This window comes from Eptatretus burgeri, chromosome 2 (genome assembly GCF_056783735.1).
Source record: "Eptatretus burgeri isolate ZD-2024b chromosome 2, Ebu_testis_v1, whole genome shotgun sequence".
In the NCBI taxonomy this organism is placed as follows: Eukaryota; Metazoa; Chordata; class Myxini; order Myxiniformes; family Myxinidae; genus Eptatretus; species Eptatretus burgeri.
The window spans coordinates 113,245,750-113,269,504 of record NC_140962.1 but is presented as its reverse complement, the minus strand read 5'-3'; the positions used below and the strand labels follow the sequence as shown (position 1 = coordinate 113,269,504).

General features: G+C 42.0%; 1 protein-coding gene across 4 annotated transcripts in view; it reads left to right on the top strand.

Annotated features, from left to right (window-relative positions):
- Positions 1–23,755, top strand: part of LOC147032855 (uncharacterized) — a 322,720-nt gene that overhangs the window by 152,495 nt on the left and 146,470 nt on the right. For all 4 annotated transcript variants that reach the window (XM_085870793.1, XM_085870792.1, XM_085870794.1 and 1 more), the window contains 2 exons: positions 2,473–2,542; positions 15,927–16,026. In XM_085870793.1, coding sequence (XP_085726919.1) covers positions 2,473–2,542; positions 15,927–16,026 — 170 coding nt within the window. The remainder of the gene's footprint in view (positions 1–2,472; positions 2,543–15,926; positions 16,027–23,755) is intronic.

Here is a 23,755-nt window from a genome sequence, read left to right as displayed (position 1 = left end):
ACTACAGCAATAAATAATCCAATGTTGAACCTTGAGCATATTGTACGAAAACTACGGACCAAAAATTCGGTGCGCCTCAATTTGCTCAGTCATTTCTGCATTTGCAGACGTTGAACGATCCAATGCGCAATTAAACTGTTCAAGGGCATGTGTTTTATCATTTTGTTCCAACTCCATGAATGTGACAATTAGTTGCAGATGATTGCCTTCTTTGTCGTCCTGTTGTATTCGAGGCTGTACACAAAACACGTCTCATTTTTTGGTGGTTTCTTGACACCCTCCCTCCCTTCTGTGACGCTCAGTGACATTTTGCCTGACTCCACAGCCTAGAAAATATGTGACTGTGAACGAGAGGAATGTCACCTTTGAAAATTTTTGGTCAGCTTCCATTCTGCAAGTTTTTTTTTTAGTTTTTTTTTTTTTTACCGTGGGCATCTGACAACTCAGTGAATGAGATAGTGTTGCCCTTCAACTTCCTCCAAAATTTACAAACTTCCAGTTGAACTTCCCCCTTTTACTTTTTTTATTAAAAAAAAAAATGCTCTCTTCTAGCTTCAAATTTATGACATGAATAGCACCTCTGCCATTTTCGGATGAATTCAAGTGAAAGCAAGGCTGTTCTAAATTAACATGTCCTGTCTTGGTGAAAGGAAATCCAAGATGGCTGCACCCATGAAGATGAAGTCATGTGACTGTGGCTCTGAAACCCTCCTCCACCCCCACTCCCCCCACACCCCAACTTTGTGATGCTCCGGGAAACACCTTGTCACCCAACAAAGTGTCACATATTTTGTGTACGGCCCTTAAATGCTGTTCTTCAAACACATTTAATATCATCATCATCTCGAGAAAGATTTTTTGTTTGAGCTATAGACATAACTCCCCTATTTGCTTATACAAGTGCATGCACCACCCATAAGTATATACATGTTAAAAGGTTCTCTGCCTGTGCAATGTATGTATGTGTTTCTTCATTGCTAATGTGTGTTGTCATTTGTTGTTGGAGATAAGCTCCAGTACAGATGGTATTTATTTAACCAATGTCGAAATTTGGTTGAATGAAAATGGTGTTTGAAGAATTGATGGCTTTCTCTATCTCGTACTCTTCCGAAGGTGGGGCCGATGCAAATTTTATACTTAACTCGACGACCTGTAAACCCGTTGGGTTCCTGTTGTAACAGCGGTTGATAAAAAAAATTCAAAAAAATAAAAAATAATAATAAAAAAGATAGCTCCAGCGAACTATACCGCTGAGGTTGTTTGTGTTGATCAAATTCTCCCGAAGAGTACTTGACTGAATCTGGAATTGATTTTTTAATGTTTTTTTTCGTTGTCCGATTTGAACGAAACTTGATACTGCACACCGCAGGTGAATGGTGAGTAAGGTGGCCCTAAAATTTTTGTGCTATCGTGTACCATTTTGGCTGTATTTTGGGAACATAACATACATATATCTATACAAGATGAGAGTTTTAGTAATATATATAGATTGTGTACTTTGTAACGCTGCTTCCGGTGGTAGTGGGAGAGGGTATTATGAGTGACACTTCAGAACTGTTAATTGTATCACGAATAAGAGGCCTTCTTATTAATTTTCACACTCGCATAGCCTATGTTGCTTTCGACTCGACTGCAAAAAATCCAGAGGAATTCCCTTGTTTTATTGCCTTCTTCCGCCTTGGAGAAACGCCATGTTAAGGTATATACATAGCAGCTTGACCGTGGTTCCACGTTTTCGTGACATTTTCCCAAAAAACCGCTTTCCGTAACAAATGTAATAACAACAACAACAACAACAACAACAACAACAATCATGATAATAGCAAAATAATGATATTAACAATAATAGTAGTGATAATAATTGGCAACGGTTATGAAGACAATAACATGACCCCTTCCCCCTCTGGCCAGTCCCAAAGGGAGCATGTGTTTCTAGCTTGTTCATCACAAGTTTCCAACACTCCAACAATAGCAAAGAAACTCCAGGTTTCCCTTATACAATCACGCAGTGTTATGATCTCCGGGTCCAGTTGAGACCTCGGGACTCGCAGCGACTCAGCCGCCGGGTCATTCAAGTGGTTATGTGCTTTTTGAGTGGAGCTGAATAACTATTTACAATTCCTAACAGCAGCATATGTTTTAGGTAATATCAAGGCAAACGACAAGTCAATCACATCAGATCGAATAAAAAATTTCAATTAATTGACCCAGAAATTGGAACTCTTTTCTGATATTATACCAGCAAGAATTTGAGATCCCAAAGCACAATGCCACAAAGCAATGAGACTGGCATTTGGCCACATAGCTGAGAAGCACCATGGCAGCAATGGTAGTCAAATGCATAAGAGAAACAAATAGAAAAGTGTATCAAAAGAGGGGTTTTTTTAATTATGAGACACAATGTTTTCAGTTGCATCAAGTTGGACATAAGCAGAGAGATCAAACAAGTCGAGACGTCTTTGTGTGTTACAGACTGAAGTATTTACCATTCAGCTTCGCCATGCTGAAAGATCTTGCAGCTCTATGGCTCTCTGATAACCAGGTATGTTTATAAGAACTCAATGTTCCCTCCTCTTGATGTATCTTTCATGTTTCCCAAGCTTTTAATTATTTTATTTTTAAACCTCATGTTGGAACATACATGTACATACAAGACATATATCACAGTTTGGAGCTTTGCACATACATTTCATATTTCTTCGGAGAAGCATTTTATCATTACCGCTGCCAACTAAGGTTGTGTTTTCACCCCTCTCTGTCTATTTGTCTGTTTGTTATTTACAACATCGAACATTTAACAAGTATATTGCTTGGTCTGGTCTGTGATTCCGTCCGTCTGTCTGTTTGTTTGTCTGTTTGTCTGGATATCAATCACCTACAGGTCACAATTTTAAACCGATCTTCACGAAACTTCAGGAAATGGCAGAGTTTGTCATAAGCAAGAAGCCTCTTGCTTTGAGGTCAAAAAGTCAACATAGGCCAAAGGTCAACTTAGTTACATTTTCTAAAATCCTCAATTTTCATCAGATTGACTTGAAATTTGAACAGGATTTACATATCAGGTGACTGAATTATACCACCAATTATTTTTGAGGTCAACATAAGCCAAAACATCACCAAAGGCCAAATTTCTAAAATCGTCATTTTTCATCTGGTTTACTTGAAATTTGAAAAGGAATTGCACAGCCTGGTGTTGGTTCAGTGATTAGGGTGGTGGCTTGGGATCCTCGGGGTCCTGAGTTCGAGCCCCGCTGGCCACTGAATTCACATCAGGGGGGTTGACGCAGCTTGTCATCATTCCGAGGTCAGCAAAATGAGCACTAGTTTACTGGTAATTATCCCTGCGTGTCGAAGGCGACTAAAGGGTTGGTGTCAGGAAGGGCATCTTGCCGTAAAAACATTGCCACAAGAAAGGGTACCATGATTGGAGCCCGCAAAAAGCTGACCCCTGCTCAGGGAAAAAGGCTTTCAAATGGTGTGTGAAAAGGAGTTGCACACCAGGTCACTGGATTCAACCACCAATTTTTTTTATGCTCAAATTAGTTTTAGGGATTTCACAATTATCGTGCTCTGCACAATGTCTTTCTTGTTTGTTGCTTGCAAAATTGAAGATTTTTCAAGTATATTGGTCAGTCGATTTTGTTATTCTGTATGTCTGTCTGTCTGTCTCTGTCTGTTTGTGAATCGCCTGCAGGTCACAATTCTAAACCGATCATCATGAAACTTTCCCAAGTTGTAAAAGTTGTCTCAACTGAGAAGCGTATTGATTTTGAGGTCAAACGTCATCTTGATGTCCAATTTCTAAAATTATAATTTTTCATCCGATTGACTTGAAAGTTGAACAGGATTTGCGTATTGCGTCACTAAATTTGGAAACAAACTGTCTGAGGTCAAAAGACCAAAGGTCAACTCAAGGTGAAACTTCTAAAATCAGCAATTTTTATCTGAAAATCGTCAAATTTCATCCAACTGACTTTAAAATTAAACAGCAATTGCATAGTGCATTCCTGAATTGGGAAACGAACAATTTTTGAGAAAATAAAAGTCAAAGGTCAATTCAAGGGCAAGCTAACCATCAATTTTCAACTGAAAGATTGTCAATTTACATCATACTAACTTGGACTATACAAATCCTGTTCAACTTTCATCACTGAATTGGGAAAAGCAACTATTTTTGAGGTCAAAGTGTCAAAGGTCAACTCAAGGTCAAACTTCTAAAATCATCAATTTCAATCTGAAAAATAATTTTTTCAGTAATTTCAGAAAAAATAATTTTCATCCAATTGACCTGAGCTTTGATTAAGATTGTCAATTTTAATCTTAATGAAATGAAAAATTTGATGTATCCATGGCAACCTTTGGAGAGGGAGGGGGGCTTGAATTTTTCAAGTGTCATACTCTGCATGACGTATTTTTCTTGTTTGTTTGTTTACAGGATACCTCAAAAAGTTGTGGACAGATTTGGATTAAATTTCATGGGCAGGGTGGGTGTGTGACAAGGCCAAAATTTTTAGATTTTGGTGAAGATGCGAATTCGGATCCAGATGATACAATTTTTTAGTAATTCTTCACCATTGAGGGATGTGCCAAAAATGATATATAGCACGATATTTTGCAACGTTGTGGACAAGTTGTGACAAAACTTGGTGGATGAGTTGGTTAGATGACTAGAACGAGCCAATTCAATTTTGGTTCAGGTCCATAAACAATCAGCCTGGTGGAGGCAGCATTCTACAGAGTGCCCTTCTAATTGCCACTATTTTTATCCTCTACTTATATATCATAGCTTAGATACTACATCCTTGACATTAAAAACCTGAAACACCTGGATGACAGTTTATAGCTGGGTCAGAATTCAAACCCAGGCTGGACAGCTCAGAGGTGAGTGTGCATACCTCCAGGCAATGCTGTCAGCTCTGTGATCACCATTCATATACCATATTTCATAGATTACCAAAACCTCTTGTTAATGAACATTAATATACAGTGCTGTAAATGCAGTGCTATTAAAGGCACTTCAAAAAAAAAAATCAACTTACACATACAGCATTTTATCACCGAATAGTAACAAAATAATAATAACACAATGCGTGTCCAAAGGAAGCGATTCAGTTTTTGCATTTTAATATGAAATAGGCAAAGCCTAGAAACAAATGAAACCCCTCAGAATTACTCTTTAGAACTCCTCAGAATTCCCCATTAAACCCTTTTGAAATACCCTTGAGAACACTTTAGAATTACCTTTTAGAACCCTTTCTTTAGAATTACACTTTCGAACCCTTTAGAATTACCCATTACAGTTGCGCTTTCAAACTCTTTGGACTTACCTTGAGAATTACCCTTTATAATCAACCTTTAGATTCACCCTTTAAAACCCTTCGGAATTACCCTTTAGAACTCTGGAATTACCTTGAAAATTACCCTTTATAATTACCCTTTAGAATCACCCTTCAGAACCCTTTTGAATTACCCTTCAGAATTATGATTTCGAATCACTATTTAGAATTACTATTTAGAATTACTATTTAGAATTACTCTTTAGAATTGCTCTTTAGAATTACCCTTTACAATTACCCTTGAGAATTAACCTTTAGAATTGCCCTTTAGAATTACCCTTTAAAACTCTTCAGAATTACCTTTTAGAACTCTGGAATTACCTTGAGAATTACCCTTTATAATTACCCTTTAGAATCACCCTTTAAAACACTTCGGAATTACCCTTTAGAACTCTGGAATTACCATTCAGAATTACTCTTTAGAATTACCCTTTAGAATTGCTCTTTAGAATTAGCCTTTAGAATCACACTTCAGAACCCTTTTGAATTACCCTTCAGAATTACTATTTAGAATTACTCTTTAGAATTGCTGTTTAGAATTACCCTTTAGAATTACCCTTTAGAGTTGCTCTTTAGAATTACCCTTTAGAATAACTATTTAGAATTACTCTTTAGAATTGCTGTTTAGAATTACCCTTTACAATTACCCTTTAGAATTACCCTTTAGAGTTGCTCTTTAGAATTACCCTTTAGAATAACTATTTAGAATTACTCTTTAGAATTGCTGTTTAGAATTACCCTTTACAATTACCCTTTAGAATTACCCTTTAGAGTTGCTCTTTAGAATTACCCTTTAGAACTCTTTGGAATTACCATTCAGAATTACTCTTTAGAATTGCTCTTGAGAATTACCATTTAGAATTACCCTTTATAATTACCCTTTAGAATCACCCTTTAAAACCCTTTGGAATTAGTTATGAGAATTACCCTTTGGAAGTCTGGAATTACCTTAAGAATTACCCGTTAGAATCACCCTTCAGAACCCTTTGGAATGACCCTTTAGAATTACTATTTAGAATTACTCTTTGGAATTGCTCTTAAGAATTACCCTTTAGAACCCTTTGGAATTACCCTTCAGAACGATATTAGATCTGGTATCAGGTCAGGCGAGATTAGATCTGTGACTTGCTACAGATATCATGTAAACCTGCACTAACCTGGTCCATGGTCGGGTTGCCGGTGCCGAAACCGTCTCCCCCACCAGGTGTTTTTGGTGAGGAGGGTGTTTGGATATGGACACCCAGCAGGATTAAAAACAAAACCTGTCAAAGGGCAGAGGAGCTCCTTCTGAGCCAACGGCCATCCATATCTAGTGCCAAACTGTGTCTGCGGATGTCCTCCTGCAGTTGGGTTACTTCTTATTAGGAGGTTCGTGGCAGGATTTGCACTCCAGCCACCGTAAAGCCCTTCATTCCGCAAAACACAAAAACGCAAAGACATCTGAAAACCCCCTCCATGGGAGTACCTCCTGTGCAGCTTCCCTTCGCAGGGCAGCTCACCGGATGACGGGATTGGGGCAAAGCCTTCGGGACCCCAAATCTTTGATGAAAGGAGGGAAACCACAGGGTAACATTCCCAGGTCAGATTGCGGGAAAGTGTGTCGGAGTGGTGCTGAGGTGTCGTCCACCAGACGGCGGTCTCCTTGGGTTAACCTGAGGCATTCCCTTCGGGTGGGTGCCTGGAATGTCCCATCCCTAAGAGAGGATGATCACCTGTCTCTGTTATCATCTGAGCTCAAGCGTTTGGACATCGGTATTGCCGCACTCTGAGGTTTGGAGACCGCATTGCGGCGAGATCATGGTGGGTGGTTACACCTACTATTGGTCTGGTCGCTCTGATGGTTACCATACCCAAGGAGTTGCTGTAGCTGTGTCCAATAAGCTGACTCCAATGATAAGTGAGGTAACACCGGTCAACGAGCGTATTATGAGGCTAAGGATTCATCACTCCTTAGGTGTCATTTCCCTGGTCTCTGTTTATGCTCCGACTGAGGCGAGTGACCTCACCGTGAAGGATGCATTCTACGCCACGCTCGAGTCTGTGGTTGATCAGTGCCCCAGACGAGATACACTTCCAGTCTTAGGAGATTTCAATGCATCGACTGGAACTGATAGGGATGGTTATGAGACGTGTGTTGGTTCCCATGGGTCAGGAATTATGAACCACAATAGCACTAAGGTCCTTCACTTTGCAAGAAGTCATGGACTTAGGGTGGCTGGTTCATGGTTTGAGCGCCCACAAGCTCATCGCTGGACTTGGTATTCCAATGCTGATGGTGTGGCAAAGGAGATTGACCATGTCCTCGTTGATGGTCACTGGAGGATGATCCAGAACTGCAGGGTCTACCGGAGTGCTCAGTTCCTCAATACTGACCACCGGCTTGTTGTTGCAACTCTGAAGTTGCACCTTAAATCCAGGAGAATGGTCCCATCACAGCCCACGCTGGATGTTTGCAAGCTCAAGGATGAGGGGGTAGCTGAGGAGTTTGCGAACAGGCTGAGTGGAGATTTGAGGAGTCGTGATGCTTTGGGAGGTCCTGAAGAGTTGTTGAGTGCCTTCAACACCACCGTCCTTGATGTTGCCGGTGGATGTCTTGAAACTCACCATAGGGCAAAGAAGAATTTTGTCTCTCAAGGGACACTGGATACCATTGACCAGAGTCGCAGCACCAGGCTGAAAGGCAGAGCCGAGCTGTTCAGGGAGCTGAGGCATAAAGCTGTATGTGTGCTAAGGGTGGACAAGGAGGTCTATGTGCGAGGAATTTGTGAGGGGGTAGAGCATCCCCTGTGGTCAAGGGATTCTCATGCTGCTTACAGGGGAATTCCCGCATTGCGTTCATTCAAGCCCATCCCTCGGTGTACTGCAGTTAGAGCAGAGTGTGGTGGGCTCTTGACAGTGGAGTCCGAAGTGAAGGCCCGCTGGGCCGGTTACTTTGAGCGGTTGTACTAGGCTGATCCACCAGCTGTCGATTTGGATGTCAGGGGTGTTACAATCCCAATCAACTGTGGTCCACGTTCACTTGTGGAAACACAGGCTGCGGTGAACCAGTTGAAATGGGGTAAAGCTCCAGGGATCTGTGGCATCCAGGCTGAACTTCTCAAGGCTGGTGGAAATGCTGCACTCGTGTCGTTGCATGCAGTTCTGTGCTCTGCCTTGAACACAGGCATCATCCCAACTGATTGGAAGAGGGGCCTTGTTGTCCCTCTCTGGAAAGGGAAGGGTGATCGCCAAGACTGCAACAACTACCGAGGGGTGACACTGCGCTCAGTGCTGGGCATGGTCTTTGCTCGGATAATTCTTGATAGGGTTCACCACCATCTGCTTGAGCACCAGCATCCAGAGCAATCAGGCTTTACACCAAAGAGGTCAACGATTGACCGTATCCTTGCTCTTCGGGTCCTCACCGAACGCAGATGAGAGTTTCAGCAGGGGCTGCTTGCAGCTTATGTTTATCTCTGTAAAGCGTTCGATTTAGTGAATCAGGATTCCTCTCTGGAGGATTCTTGGTCTTCATGGGGTGCCACCAAAACTGATCGATCTGATGTCTGAACTCTACTCTGGTACTGAGAGTGCTGTGTATGAGATGTGGTGGTACCATCTCTGACTTATTTCCAGTTGTTACTGGAGTTCATCATGGGTGTGTACTGGCCCCCACACTTTTCAGCACTTGTATGGACTGGATCCTGGGTAGGATATCTGAGAGATCAAGCTGCGGTGCATCATTTGGGAATGCCAAGATCTCTGACCTTGATTTCGCAGATGATGCAGTCATTTTTGCAGAGGCTTTAGATATCCTTTTGGGGGCCCTCGAGGTGCTGAATGAGGAGTCGGAGCCGTTGGGATTACAGATTTCCTGGGTCAAAACTAAGATCCAGGCTTTCAATGACATCTTGGATGCTGCTGTCCTGTCTGTGTCTGTTTGTGGTGAGGATATTGAGGTCGTGGAGAGATTCACTTACCTTGGCAGTGATAATCATGTCTCTGCTGGCTGTGAGTCAGAGGTCAATAGACGTCTGGGTCGGGCCTGGGAAGTCATGGATTCACTGGATAATGGAGTGTGGCACTACCGGTACCTGTGCGGGAGGACGAAAGTCCGAGTCTTCAGGTCCTTTGTGCTTCCAGTCTTGCTCTATGGATGCGAGACTTGGACTCTGACCAAGGATCTGAGATGGAGACTTAATTCCTTTGGTACCAGGTCTCTTCAGAGAATCCTTGGCTATCTCTGGTCGGACTTTGTGTCCAACGAGCGGTTGCTGAGAGAGACTCAAATGAGATTTGTTACCTGCATAGTCCTTGAGCGTCGGCTGCGGCTGTATGGACATGAGGCTCATTTTCCTGACACTGATCCTGCTCACCAGATTCTCTCAGCGAGGGAGTCTCGTCAGTTGTGGAGGCCAATGGGCCGACCACGTGCCTCGTGGTTGCAGCAGGTTCATCGGAATCTCAAGGAGATGGGGATGGGCCAGGTATCTGCCTGGGGGATGGCCAGATGGAGACCCCTGGAGTACCGGCGGAAAGTGGACGCAGCGACGCACTGCTCTGGCGCATGCTCCCATACCTGACCTGACCTTCAGAACCCTTTGGAATTACCCTTTAGAATTACTATTTTGAATTACTCTTTCGAATTTCTGTTTAGAATTTCCCTTCAGAACCCCTTGGAATTACCCTTCAGAGTTACCCTTCAGAATTGCTCTTTGGAATTACCACTTAGAATTATCCTTTGGAACCCTTCCTTTAGAATTACACTTTGGAGCCCTGCAGAATTACCCTTTACAATTAACCTTTGAAATACCCTTTAGATTCCCCCTTTCAAACGCTTTAGAATTACCCTTTAATATGACCCTTTAGAATTACCCTTTAAAATGACCCTTTAGAATTACCCTTTCAAATGACCCTTTAAAATTAACAAGGAACAACAAGGAAATCTAACACAGATGGAGGCCATTCAGCCCATCATGCCTGCGTGAACACCACACCAACCCATCCACATAAGATCCAAGGAGGAAAATGCAAAAAAAGAGTTTTAATTAATGAAATAATATTTTTTTCCCCCTTTTCTTCTCCTCAGGCAGGGGGCATGGGCTTGGTTAAAAACACACAATATCAAACACACAACCCCCCTTGACAAGACCCCCACCAACAGCACTCCGTACACAAACACCCATCAATGCTCAAACTCCCTAAAATTCTGATCAACATCCCCATACCCCTCTATCTCCATAATATAACTTACACGTACGTACCTATCTAATTCTAATTTAAACCTATATACTTTTTCTGCTGCCACTACCTTTCCCAGGAGACCATTCCATGCATTAACTACTCCCTGATTAAAAGTCCCCTGCCTCTTCTCCTTAAGGAGTCTTAACTCTCCTCTTCTTTACTCTCAGGCTATGGCCCTGGTTCTATCACTGTCCACTCTGTTGAATAATTCATCTTCGCTTATTTTATGGATATCTTTCATTATCTTAAGCATCTCTATCATATCTCCTCGTAACCGCCTCCTTTCTCGTGTATAAAGCCCTGTCTCCTTCAGCCGCTCTCCATAACTGAGTCGAGCTAGGCCCAGAATCAATCTAGTAGCCCTGCGCTGAACCCCCTTTATGGCATCTATGTCCTTCCTGCCTTGTGGTGACCAAAACTGCACACAATATTCTAGATGTGGCCCTCACTAAATTCTTGTACAATATTAACATCACCTCTTTTGATTTATAAATGATCCCCCTCCGAATACAGCCTACAACCCTATGTGCTCTACCTATAGCTGCCTGGCACTGTACTGCCTGCTTTCCAAGAATGAAAATTAGGTGTTTGGGTTAATTAAAACACCCCTTTTGAAGATAATTAAAGGCATTATTTAATTATATCCTTTATCAGGTGCTCCTTGGCCATTTCACTCTATGGGATCTTAAGGCATATCCTGGGTTACCTCGCTGGGCTCTGAAGCTGCTCTGTTTTTTGGCCTGCTCAACCATGCCTCGACTCGGAACAGGCCGCAATGATTTCTCAACTGTAAGGTTTTTTTTTTTCACTTTCCTCACTCATATTATCAAATGCCTGTTCATAAAACCTCAAATTGCTGAGTACATTGTAATGCTTATAAACACCTGGAGACGCCAGCGTTCGTGGCTTTATTTCATTTCCACACATACCATAACCCCGAGGATCTCTTCCGAGAGAATTTGAATCTCTTCCAAGAGTCTTATAACCATAACCTCGAGAGAATTACGATTTGGAATTATCCTTTGGAATTTTCCTTTATACTTACCCTTTAGAATCACCCTTTGTAATTATCCTTTAGAATTATCAAGTCATAGTATACAGGTCTTTTCGAATTTTCGTGCTACGTTTGGCTATTGGCAGCTCACACTCACAGACAAGAATTTGCGTTTGACCACGTTTAACACCCCATTTAGGAGGTACCAAGACCTCGTTCTCCCATTCAGCATATCCCCAGCGAGTATGATTTGGCGGTGTTCCATGTCAAACAAGTTTGGAAACCTGGAAGGAGTTCAACTTGTAGTAAATGACATTCTCATGTGGGGTGAGACCATGGCCCCAACACGATGAGAGGGTTAAAAAAAAACTACTCGCACAGGTCAGGATGTCGAGAGTGAAACTGAATGCGAATAAGTCAGTCATGTGGACTGATAGAGTGGAATACTTTGGGCATGTCATTTTGAGCAAGGGATTATCGCCAAGCCCTAATCACGTCAGCTCAGTGGTTAGCATGCCACACCCCACTGGTACGACCGAGGTAGAAACATTTTTCAGCATGATCACATATTTGGGAAAGTTCATCCAAAATATGTCAGAAGAAACAGCCCCACTCAGACAATTAACAGAAAAGAACATCGCTTGGCACTTCGGAGATCAGCTAAATGAGTACTAGCTTGCTTAAAGTGAGTGTGTTGAATATCGTGTGTCGGAGTGGCGACCCATCCATGAATGTGCCCCTGAGCAATTAAACTGCCTTGGCAGCCTGACATTCCTGATAGCATCCATCCATGAAAAAAAATCATCCATCCAGTTTTGGTTGCATCACCAAGTCATAGTATAAGCGATTCCATTCTGAGGACAGGTGTAGAGTCTACTGGATGCAACGGTGCTAAAACTTCATGCTTGAAAAGGAGGTTTGGTGAGAAAAGGAGTTCTGATTGAGAAATTTCCCCTGACAAAGATTGGGGTCTCCAAAAAATGAGAGAATCAAGGAGGCACGCATTCTTCCAGTGAACCTTTTGTGGTTAAACTTCCAAAATCCAGGCTGACGTCACACCTTAACTCTTTCATTCCTTCTTTCCCCAGTCTGTAGATCCACCTTCCACAGGCTGTGCTATCCTACTCTTCCCTCCAAGGCTTCAAGCAGGCAGGGGACCACCACCTCATGTCTCTCCCCATCCTCACCCACAATCTTTATTACCCCCATTAATCCTTCTTAACTTCTTCACAATTCCTTTGCTTATTGTGTCCAACTGTTTCCCCACTGCTCCACTGCTGGTTCATATGCTCAGTCACCTTGCTCTTCCATGATCCTCAATCTTGTAACCAAAAATCATCCTGGTCAAAATGGGAAATTTGACATGGTTGTAGATAGATGTTGTGATAAAACTTCACAGCAATGTTGGGAAAATTAGTTGGAGATGATGTGTAACATTATTTAAAAAAAAAAAAAAAAACCGATAACCATCACAAAATTGGTTTATATTTTGAAAACTCAGGTATTACTTGTCGAGTGATTGTGCCACTCTACTACAGTGATATGGTGATTGTGTCGGCCACCTTACAGTGACAGGGTACCCTTTCTCACCCCCCCTCCCTTCAGCCACAGGGCACCATTTCTAATATCACATCGTTAACCAGTGGTGGGCCATTCACAAAGTGCTCTCGGCCTATCTGGCAATGTGTCCTTCGACATCTGATCTTGGACTGAAGGGGGAAGGGGAGGGGGGGAGGTTGGAGGGAAGGAGGAAGCCACTTACTTACTAATTACTCACAGTAGGCATGGCTTAGTACAGGGAAAGAGTGGTGGAAGGGACGTTTCACGATCTCAGACAGACACACTCACAGAGTCTTTAATTGTAGAGAAAGCATATTATTGAAATAATTTTTTTTTCACCAGCAATCAGACATAAAAATTTTGACACAATTCATTATTGAGAGCAGAATGAAGAACTAGTCTGCTCATGAAGGCTAGTGCTCTTTTCTTTTCTACAATTGCGAAGCTCATGGAAGAGCAAGGTTGAATTGACAGCAGGTAGTGGGGCAACAATTGGGCATTGCATGAAAGGGGAAAACTCGTAGAAAAGAAGAGAGAGGGATAGAGAGAGAGCACTGAAACCAGCAAGTAAGAAGGTTGGGTGAGGAAGGGTTAATGAGGGTAACAGCAGTCATGGGTCAAGATGGGGAATGACATGAGGTGGTGGTGCTCTGTCTATTTGAAGCCCTGGAGGGAAGAATGGCAAAGAACAGCCTCTGGAAGGCAATTCCATATGTGGAAGAAGCGAAATACAAGGGAGTTGAGATGTGCAGTCAGCCTGGATTTTGTAAGTTTAACCAGAATGGGGTTAGTGGAAGAACTCGTGATACCTGGATTTGCTGGGTTGGGTCAGAGGACTGATGGAGCAGAGGCAACAATATTGGAGAATAGGTGTTAAACAGGGAGACCACAGACCTGCCTGTGGTGTGACAGCAACAGACCTTGTGCTTCTGCCTCATCACGGGAGATTCCAATAATTTTGTGAGCTTTAGATTCCACAGAATCCAGGAGAGATAGATGTGATGCTGGGGTGCCAGCCAATAGGCGAGAGCAGTAATGCATTGTGCTGTGGACAAAGGTCTTGTATACTGTGAGTCGCTCTGATTTTCCAAGAGAAGACTTGGATTGATGGAGGATGCCCAGTCTTTTGCTCTGCCGAAGGACTAACACCTGAAATGTCAGATTCTCATTGCTTCCCATGGTGCAACCATACTTCTGTTAATGTTCTGCTGATTTCATCCATTATTGCAAGGGCGTAGCCAGAGGTCCAAAAGCGATGAGGCGAAAAGAGGTGAACTTGGTTGATGTGACGGTGTGCGTAGCGCAATAAGAAAGTAAACATAGGGATAATTTTATTTTCCTGTGTAATATTAGGGGTGTAATTCCTGTAAACTATTTTCCTGTGTAATATTATTGTCCTATTTAGGTATTGTGATAAGAGTGGAGATAAGAGTATTCAGAGCACTGCTGGAGAGCTTTGATAGTTTACTCCCCAGGTAGCTCAGATGGCCAGAGTGCTCAGGCCAGATCATATTTCAGGAAATGAGCGACGAGGCAACTGCCTCGTCTGCCTCCTCCTGGCTACGCCCTAGTATTGAGAGCATCTAGCTTGATGAAGACTTGTCATAGTTTTGGAGTGACTTAATGACTGACTAACAATAATGTTTCTGCCTGCAGTTGCTTGTGTGCTGCTTCAGACAGAGGAATGCTATACACTTGTCAAGGCCAGTGTCGGTCTGAGTCGATGAACAAATTGAACAGCTTGTTATCAACTGGAGGTTGACAAAGGTGTATCAACTGATGTGGGAAGCAAAGTATAGCTCACGTTTTTTCCCATTAACCCTTTGTCAGAGCTACATCCATCCTGAAGTTTAGTTAACATCAGAAATGGCAGCTTTACTTTGCTTCTCATGGTGGTTTGGACAATCTTGCCACCCTTCAGTTGGTAAAACCTATTATTCAGTGGCTTGAAGCATAGCATGCCTCCATTCCATTTGCCTCAGTGTTAAATGATGCATGCTCATGAGACGTCCTCAAAATAGAATGGAACTTGGTAGAGTGCATACTTCCTCCAGGCTGAATAGTTTGCATTTTGTATCCCACTGAGAGGACGGATCTGCATCTGGACCTTAATCAAAATCTAATTGGCTTGTTATTGTCACATACACAACTTATCCACCTAGTTTTGTCATCGTCCGTACACAACTATTTGAGATATTGTACCAAATTTACAGTTTTTGGCACCATCTCTGAATGGTAAAGAATAATTAAAAAATTTAAAAACATTTTCGTATCCGGATCCAAATCTTCACCAAAATCGAATCGATTCGTTTTTGTAACACACCCAACTTGTGCTCCAAGTTTCCGTCCGAATCCGTCCATAACTTTTTTTGAGATATCCTGCTCAAAGACGGACAGACTGACAAACAGACAGGGGTGAAAACATAACCCTCCATCCAGCTGAGGTGGTGGAGGTAAGGAAGTGTGAAGTTGTCTTTAATTGCTCCAATAGTAAACTTTCAGTCACATGATGTACAAAGCCAAGAGCAACACAGTTTATTTCAGGTATGGTTCATCCTTGTCATTCGCCTAATAACAAAAGTCTCAGATCCACGTTGGATCATTTTGCAGTTTAGAACTTTCTGAAACATGGGAAAACAAGGTCCTATAAGAATGGGAATGCAATGTATTTTATAATATCCAACATTATTGTACTCAAGCGGGATAATCTTTTATTTACATGAGAAAACCTTATTAGTTCATCTCTGCCAGTTACAATGGATTTTGCATATAATTTGGTTATTTTGCCTGATTGCCCTTGTTCTCTTGACCAGTCAAAGCCTCTAATACCACTGCAAACCGAGGTCGACCCAGAAAGTCAGCAGAGAGTCCTAACCAACTACATGTTTCCACAACAACCGAGAGCAGAAGAGGGTATGTCAAAAATCTCTCTCTCTCTCTCTCTCTCTCTCTCTCTCTCTCTCTCTCTCTCTCTCTCTCTCTCTCTCTCTCTCTCTCTCTCTCTCTCTCTCTCTCTCTCTCTCTCTCTCTCTCTCTCTCTCTCTCTCTCTCTCTCTCTCTCTCTCTCTCTCTCTCTCTCTCTCTCTCTCTCTCTCTCTCTCTCTCTCTCTCTCTCTCTCTCTCTCTCTCTCTCTCTCTCTCTCTCTCTCTCTCTCTCTCTCTCTCTCTCTCTCTCTCTCTCTCTCTCTCTCTCTCTCTCTCTCTCTCTCTCTCTCTCTCTCTCTCTCTCTCTCTCTCTCTCTCTCTCTCTCTCTCTCTCTCTCTCTCTCTCTCTCTCTCTCTCTCTCTCTCTCTCTCTCTCTCTCTCTCTCTCTCTCTCTCTCTCTCTCTCTCTCTCTCTCTCTCTCTCTCTCTCTCTCTCTCTCTCTCTCTCTCTCTCTCTCTCTCTCTCTCTCTCTCTCTCTCTCTCTCTCTCTCTCTCTCTCTCTCTCTCTCTCTCTCTCTCTCTCTCTCTCTCTCTCTCTCTCTCTCTCTCTCTCTCTCTCTCTCTCTCTCTCTCTCTCTCTCTCTCTCTCTCTCTCTCTCTCTCTCTCTCTCTCTCTCTCTCTCTCTCTCTCTCTCTCTCTCTCTCTCTCTCTCTCTCTCTCTCTCTCTCTCTCTCTCTCGTATTTTGGTGCTGTAACCCTTTGGCAGAGAAATGGCGACTTGTTCACGTGACGCGATCTTTGAGTCGCCAACATGGACGTTCTGTGCATGCCCCTGAGTGAAGTTAGCATGGAAGATGTGTTTTATTGCCATTTCTCTTCGAAGAAGTTCTGGTTGTTTTGCGATTTGATGAATCATAACAAAAATTTTAAAAACTGAGATAATTCTCGACATACATGTTGCCAATATATAGAGAGAGCAATTCTCTTCCGTTCTGTTCATTCTCTTATTACAACTTGCAGGTTTCGTTTCTAATGTGGAATTAGAATTTGTTGTTTTGCGTATTAATGTCTACCTTTCAACACCTGGTTAGTGTCAGCTGTTTCTGCTCCTTGGTTATGGCTGCTGTTGATCTGGATAGAGAATGCCTGACCTGTGAAAGTCACCTCTCCCTCTCAACTGAAATCTCTTGAGCTCTTTGGGCCTGCTTTCTCTTTCAATGTGCTTCCTGTCTCTGCTCGGCTTGTGAGTATTGTGATCAACATGTCTGTGTGTTTGGCTGTTTGTCGGCACAATAACTCGACAATATGAGCCACTAGAATCGCTGAGTTTGGCACAAAGCTTCATGTTGTACACACAGACACAATTAGTGAGTACTCACATGCCAGTATTTGGCTGGAGCATAAGTAAATGTAATCATGTACCAGTTGACTAAATTTCATTTTTAGCTCGCCTGTTCGAAGAACAGCAAGCTAGAGCGATACCCCCGGCATGAGCGTGAGCGTGAGCGTGAAAAATGTTAAAGTTTTTGGTGCAAGTTATTTTTTCCTTTCTAATGTTTTTATCTACCACACTATTTTTTTATATGCCCGATATATATATATATATATATATATATATATATATATATATATATATATATATATATATATATATATATATATATATATATATATATATATATATATATATATATATATATATATCAGGGCGTATAATGCGATACCTGTCGTCCATACGTTCCTGTCCGCACTCTAACTCCCAAAGTTTTCAACTTTCACGTTTCATATTTGGTACAGAGGTACACACTGTGGAGACGGTGTGTCGCGACATACGTTTGTCATCTAAAGTGGTTGCCATGGCAACCAGGATGCTGTTTTCCATGTAGTAGCACAATTCTGTATATACCTTCTTGTTCGGGCGGATATTGTGCTCACTTGCGCTTTTGTTACTGATTACAATATACAAACACATATGTTGCTTTAAAATTATTTGGATCAGACTTCACTGCAATGCTTTATAAAAAATATTAATTATTAGACGAGTCTTTTAAAAACGATAAATGTATAAACAGGCGAGCATTGGGTGGCTTTGACACCAACTCTGGTATATTTTTCCTTGTGAGCTCAAAGTTTAACTCATCCGAGACATTCACAATATGAAACTCCATGCCAAATTTGGTGATTGTACAGTAGCTACCATTGTTATCCAGTTATTCTGCCAATAAACAGACAAACACACAGGTGGGACAATGGCAATACTCGTACACTCGCCCCAAGGCCACGGTGTGAGCAACAATATCAAGGCAGAATGATTTCCAGGCCAGCGATCTTCATTGCAATGGATTGAAAAAAAAAGTTTAAGTTGTACCTTAAACTGTTGTACTGCTGGAGTTGCTTTTCTCCTTCCTCCTCTAAAATTTTGACCTTTCACAGCTGGTTTTCCAGGATTTGATCAACGGTCACCTTGCTTGCATAAGATTTGCTTTGTTAAATATGTATGAGCACTGAAAGGCATGTTTTCCTTGTTGAGGCAGTATCCATCCCTACACACATTGATGCTACAAGTTGTTTTACAATTATAAATGAACAAGCAAACAAACATGTATATGTGGGAAAATTTCTGCACCGAGAACAGGATCGTACTCAGGTCCTCTGGTGAACCATAGCAGTGCTTTGCCATCTGAGCTATCTGAATGACCCACTGGCTGAACACGCAATTCTTCCACATATCGAGATGCCACTTTCTTTCCCCCGCTGCTTACAGGACACTCAACCAGGTGGCAATTGGGTGGCAATTTCATTTGTATGCTTCAACCTAATCTCAATCAATCAAAACAGCCTTGAACCCAATCCAGGCCTTGCAAAATCACTTGCAAATGTCGGTCCAATTCATCAGCTTTTACAGGTGTGGCTCCAAAACTCCAAAAACTCATGATCAGTTTATTTGGTGTAACTGTTATCAAAACTAATTTTCTCTTGCTAAGCTTGACCGTTTAAATGTAAGTTCCAATGTTTTTTTTTAATATCCGCTCTTCAGCTAACATCCTATTTCTGATTTCTCAGATCACCAGTTCACTACTTTGGTTCTTCAGCTGAATTATGTTCCAAAGTGAGGTTAATTCTGAAATTTCAACTTTTCATTTATTGGAGAATCCTTCTTTTCAGACTTCTTTAAAAATTCTATGGTCCCACTTATTAGAACAAAACACCTTCTTGTAAAATCATTATTGATGGTGGGACCACACAAAAGTACAAAAATGAACCTTTTGTGAACAGTTTAGTTTTACAGCTACAGAGGAAGAATGCAAATGCTATAGTGGTGAAGAGATTTTACAAACGTCCTATAAGAATAGAACTTAAATGGTTAATTTGAGATTTATAAGTGAGATAAAAAAAATTACAAATAAAATGACAATTACATAATAAAACGAGAAGGACACTCGGTAGAGCGCATACCTCCGTCCCGTAATACATGATCCACGAGTACATATCTGGCCCGATACATTTTTGAGATATTGTGCTATATTTCGTTTTTGAGCCCGATCTCTCAATGGTGAAGAATCAATTAAAAAATTCTAGTAGGTGGATCCGGATCCGGATCTTCACCAAAATCCAATCAGTTCGTCCTTGTCACACACTGAACCTGTCCACAAAATTTCATCCGGATCCTTCACAACGTTTTGAGATATCCTGCGCACAAACAAACAAACAGACAGAAAGTGGTGAAAACAAAACCTCCTTCACATTCGTTGGCAGAGGAAATAATAGAATGAGATTTAAAAGGTCAATTTGCAAATTAAATGAGATTTAAAAGATCAATTTGATGACATTCAGCAAAAGGGAATGTGCGAAAAAAAAATTGCTTTATAACATCACAAACAACAAGCTCAATTTGTTTTAACACGAGAACATTTTCAACACCTCAACCATCAAGATGCACCAAGTCCTTGAAAAAAAAATTAAAATAGAAAGTTCCTCGCACGCACATAAACTGCTCTCCGTCGTCCTGACAATACTGGACGACATTCTCAGAAGAGGTCAAACAAAAAGCTAGCTTCACAAGCTGAGCAGGATGTCGGACTGTTGAATGCCCGAGATGTGTCCAGGTAGACGGTCCTGACCTCCTGTTTGAGATTTAGGGCCTACGAACATTGCTGAGTGAAAAGCAGCAGCATGGCCATCATTAAGTGAATGGGACGGAATCCAAAGTGCTGGTCAGTGATGAGGCTGTTTGACAAGAGGAAAACCCTGACATCAGCAGTGAAGATGGATTCCATCAATTTGCTTGTAATTGGAAGGAATCTCATTGGCCTGTAGTTGAGGGAATCTGTTTTTGCACTTGTGATTGAGAGTTTTTATATTCTCATTCAAATAGAAATTGTCCAACAAGATGGTGCAGAAACAATGCACTTACATTTGAAATGTCCATCATGGGCTTGATTTCTGGACCTAACTATAAACTGTTGGATTGGTGCTTGACAGGCAGGGAGTTGAATCATAAAGTGTCCTGTAACTCAGATGCACAAGTCGGGGACCCCTCTGCTATAATTATTTGATGGATGTTAAACATCCCATGTTGTCTTTTGCAATGAGTAGGCAAGATATTCCTGGCACGCTGAACAAATTCCAAAATTCCGGCCACCTTCAGTTGAACATTAGGCCGGACCAGCCAGTTTGTGAAAGCCAGGTCGAAAACTTTCTCTGTCTGACCCCACAAGATGGTAAGAATTGTGGCCATCAAAGAAGAAGTAGTCGTTGCCTTGAGAATATGAGTGATGTTAGGGACTTCCAGGCAAACAGGAGGAGGTCAAAGGAGAAGAATAGCATGAGGAGAGCAGACAAAAGACAAGCAAGAGCAGCATGGCAAGATTTGAGAACATGGGCACTGATACCACCTGGGTCCATCACTGATCAACATTAGAGGCTGGGTAGAATGTTTCCTACCTTCTTGGGTGGAATGACACAATCAAGATTGCAGGTAGGGTACGAGGGGATAAGGAAGGGACAAGGTGGGATGCCTTGGCTACACTTGATTTGCAGGCTAAAACTGAGTTGAGTCATTCTGCCTTTTCTCAAGCAGTGTCTGAGGTGAGGTCATTTGAGGTGAGGATTGGATGTTGTCGGTACCGATACTAGACATGGAATTGACAAGGTGCCACCAGGTCTTTGAGGAAAGAGATTGTTGCTTTCTCTTAATATTTATTTATTTGTTTAGCAATTTGTGATTCTACTCGTACGTCTAAATGAAAAGCATGATGCAATCGTTTGATTGCTTGATTGACGATGAAAAAAAAGATCAACATAAAACACATGATTTCAAGTTGGGTGTCGAAGCATCATCAGCTGTGTGCTCAAGTGGGAATATTATCCAGGTTGTTGATAAATGTAACTTGAATTTTACTTTTTTGTACACACTGTCGAGGTTCCAGGAGGAGTGAGAACACAGAACGAATCAGGAAGTGACAGAACATAAAGAACAGCATAAATAGAGGAACACGCCAACACGAGGCTTGAGGGACAAATGGAGGGAGACTTGGACAAATAAGGGATGTGGGAAAGAATGAGGGGTGTGGGAGGATGCACAGGCTGGACACGATGGATACAGCGGCAAACTCTCAATCACAAAAGTGGAAGGAAAAAGTGGAAACTTGGAAAAAGATGGGCTTGGGGAGGGTTAATGGCATATAAAAAATTAATGGTTGTGGATGGGGGATGACCTGATATGGTGTTGAACAGCTGTTTTGAAGACCTGGAGGGAAGAATGAGATTGAAGAGACTGAGGAAGTTGGTTCCACAGTCGAGAGAAAAGAGGAATGAATAAGAGCAGTGAGTCTGGCTTTTGGGAGTTTCACCAGAAGAGGGTTGATGGTGGACCGTGTGAGCCTTGCAGAACTCTTGGGGGTGGGGGGGCAGAGTATGGAAAGGGCAGAGGATGCAAGACCAGGAAGGAGGCAGTAAAATATGGAGACATCACCCAGCTGCCTGCGATGTGAAAGACATAGGCCGAGAGACCCAGCTTAATCACGGGAGATACCAATGATTTTGAAGGCCTTTGTTTCCATGGGATCAAGCTGAGCAAGGTTTAAGTCAGGGGTATTCAGGCATGTCAAGGAAAGACTTTGCATGACTGAGAATGCCCAGTCGGCAGCTGGCTTTAGAGGATGACTAGGATATGGTGTTTACCCGAGAAAGATCATGGCTGATGGTGAGGTCCAAACATTTTAATGATTAAACTTCCTCAAGTCGATCAGAGGGTTTGCCTGACAGTCTTTTCGGAGAGAGATAGTGTGAGAGAGTAAGTTTTTGAAAGATGAAAAGATATATTCCAAGTGTTTGACCAGCTTGTGATTTTCCGAAACTCTGAAGAGAGGGAAGAGGCTGCAGCCTGCCTGTCTGAAGGATGACTGATGTCATGGCAGAGGGTGCAGTCGTCAGCAAATAGATAAAGAGGATTTTCCAGAGAGTCGGAGAGATCATTGATGAAGATCAGAAATAGAACTGGGCCCAGAACACTGCTTTCGGCTACTCCAGTCTTAACAGGGAGAGGAGATGAAAGCATTCCATTGAGAGCCACATATTGTCGATGAGAATAGCTGAAGTCAGTAAGCCATGTGAGGAGTTGGCCTTAGATGCCACAGGCAGAGAGTTCAGAGAGCAATGTGGGATACCAGACTGTATCAAAAGCATGAGATATGTCCAGAGAGATGGCCCTGATCTCATGTGTGAATTTGAGAGCCTCCATCCATTATTGGAAGAGTAGAAGCAGCATGTCCAAGGTGGAGTGACCTGGTCTGAAACCAAATTCATGATCTGAGATGACGTTGGGGAAAAGGAAGGATTTCATATCAAGTGTGATGATGGATTCCATGAGTAGGGAAAGAATACTGGTTCTGGCTCACTTTTCCCCATGTAAATGAATGGGGGATTTTCAGCCATGAAATTTTTCTTTTTTTTTCCCTGAAAAAATAAATCCCCTTTTTAGCCCAAGGTATATTTATTTGTCTCCCCTTTTAACCTGGAGCCTGGTGTTGGCTTAGTGGTTAGGGTGGCGGCTTGGGATCCCAGGGTCCTGAGTTCAAGCCCCGTTGGCTGCTGAATTAACACCAGGGGGTTGACTCAGCCTGCCATCCTTCCGAGGTCGGCGAAATGAGTGCCAGTGTACTGGTCCCGGTGTATGCCCCGGTTAGAATAGGTGTACCATATCCCTGTGTGTCGTAAGAGGCGACCAGGGTTGGTGTCAGGAAGGGCATCCGGCCATAAAACATTGCCTCAAGAAAAAGCCAAACCCCTGCACAGCAGGGAAAAAATGGCTGTAAAAACGGTCATTTTTTATTTCCCTTTTAACCTAGGGGCTCTCTATTCAAATAGCCCATACAACAAGATAAAGATTTGTTAAAGGTGATTCGAAAGAAATATCTGAAACGCCTAAGCCCCAGGGACACTCTTTATCAAATAACCAATGCATATTGTTTAGCTCACTCATTGAACCTATAAAGATTTGTTCATTCTCAAATTCCTTCAATAGTTTAATTTTCTTTGCACAATAATCCCCATCTAAAATATTGAAAAACAAAACATTTGAATCTTTATATTTTTTAAGATACCCCTTTTTGTGCCATTACGAAATGATAAACTTCTCTTAATGATCTCATCTGACCACCTCCTGAGTTGCATATCATTTTGATATTGTAGTAAATTATTTTTTCCATTGTTCAATTGATAACCATCAAATTTTTCAGTCCATTCAAACATATTTATTATTTTCTTTACATCCT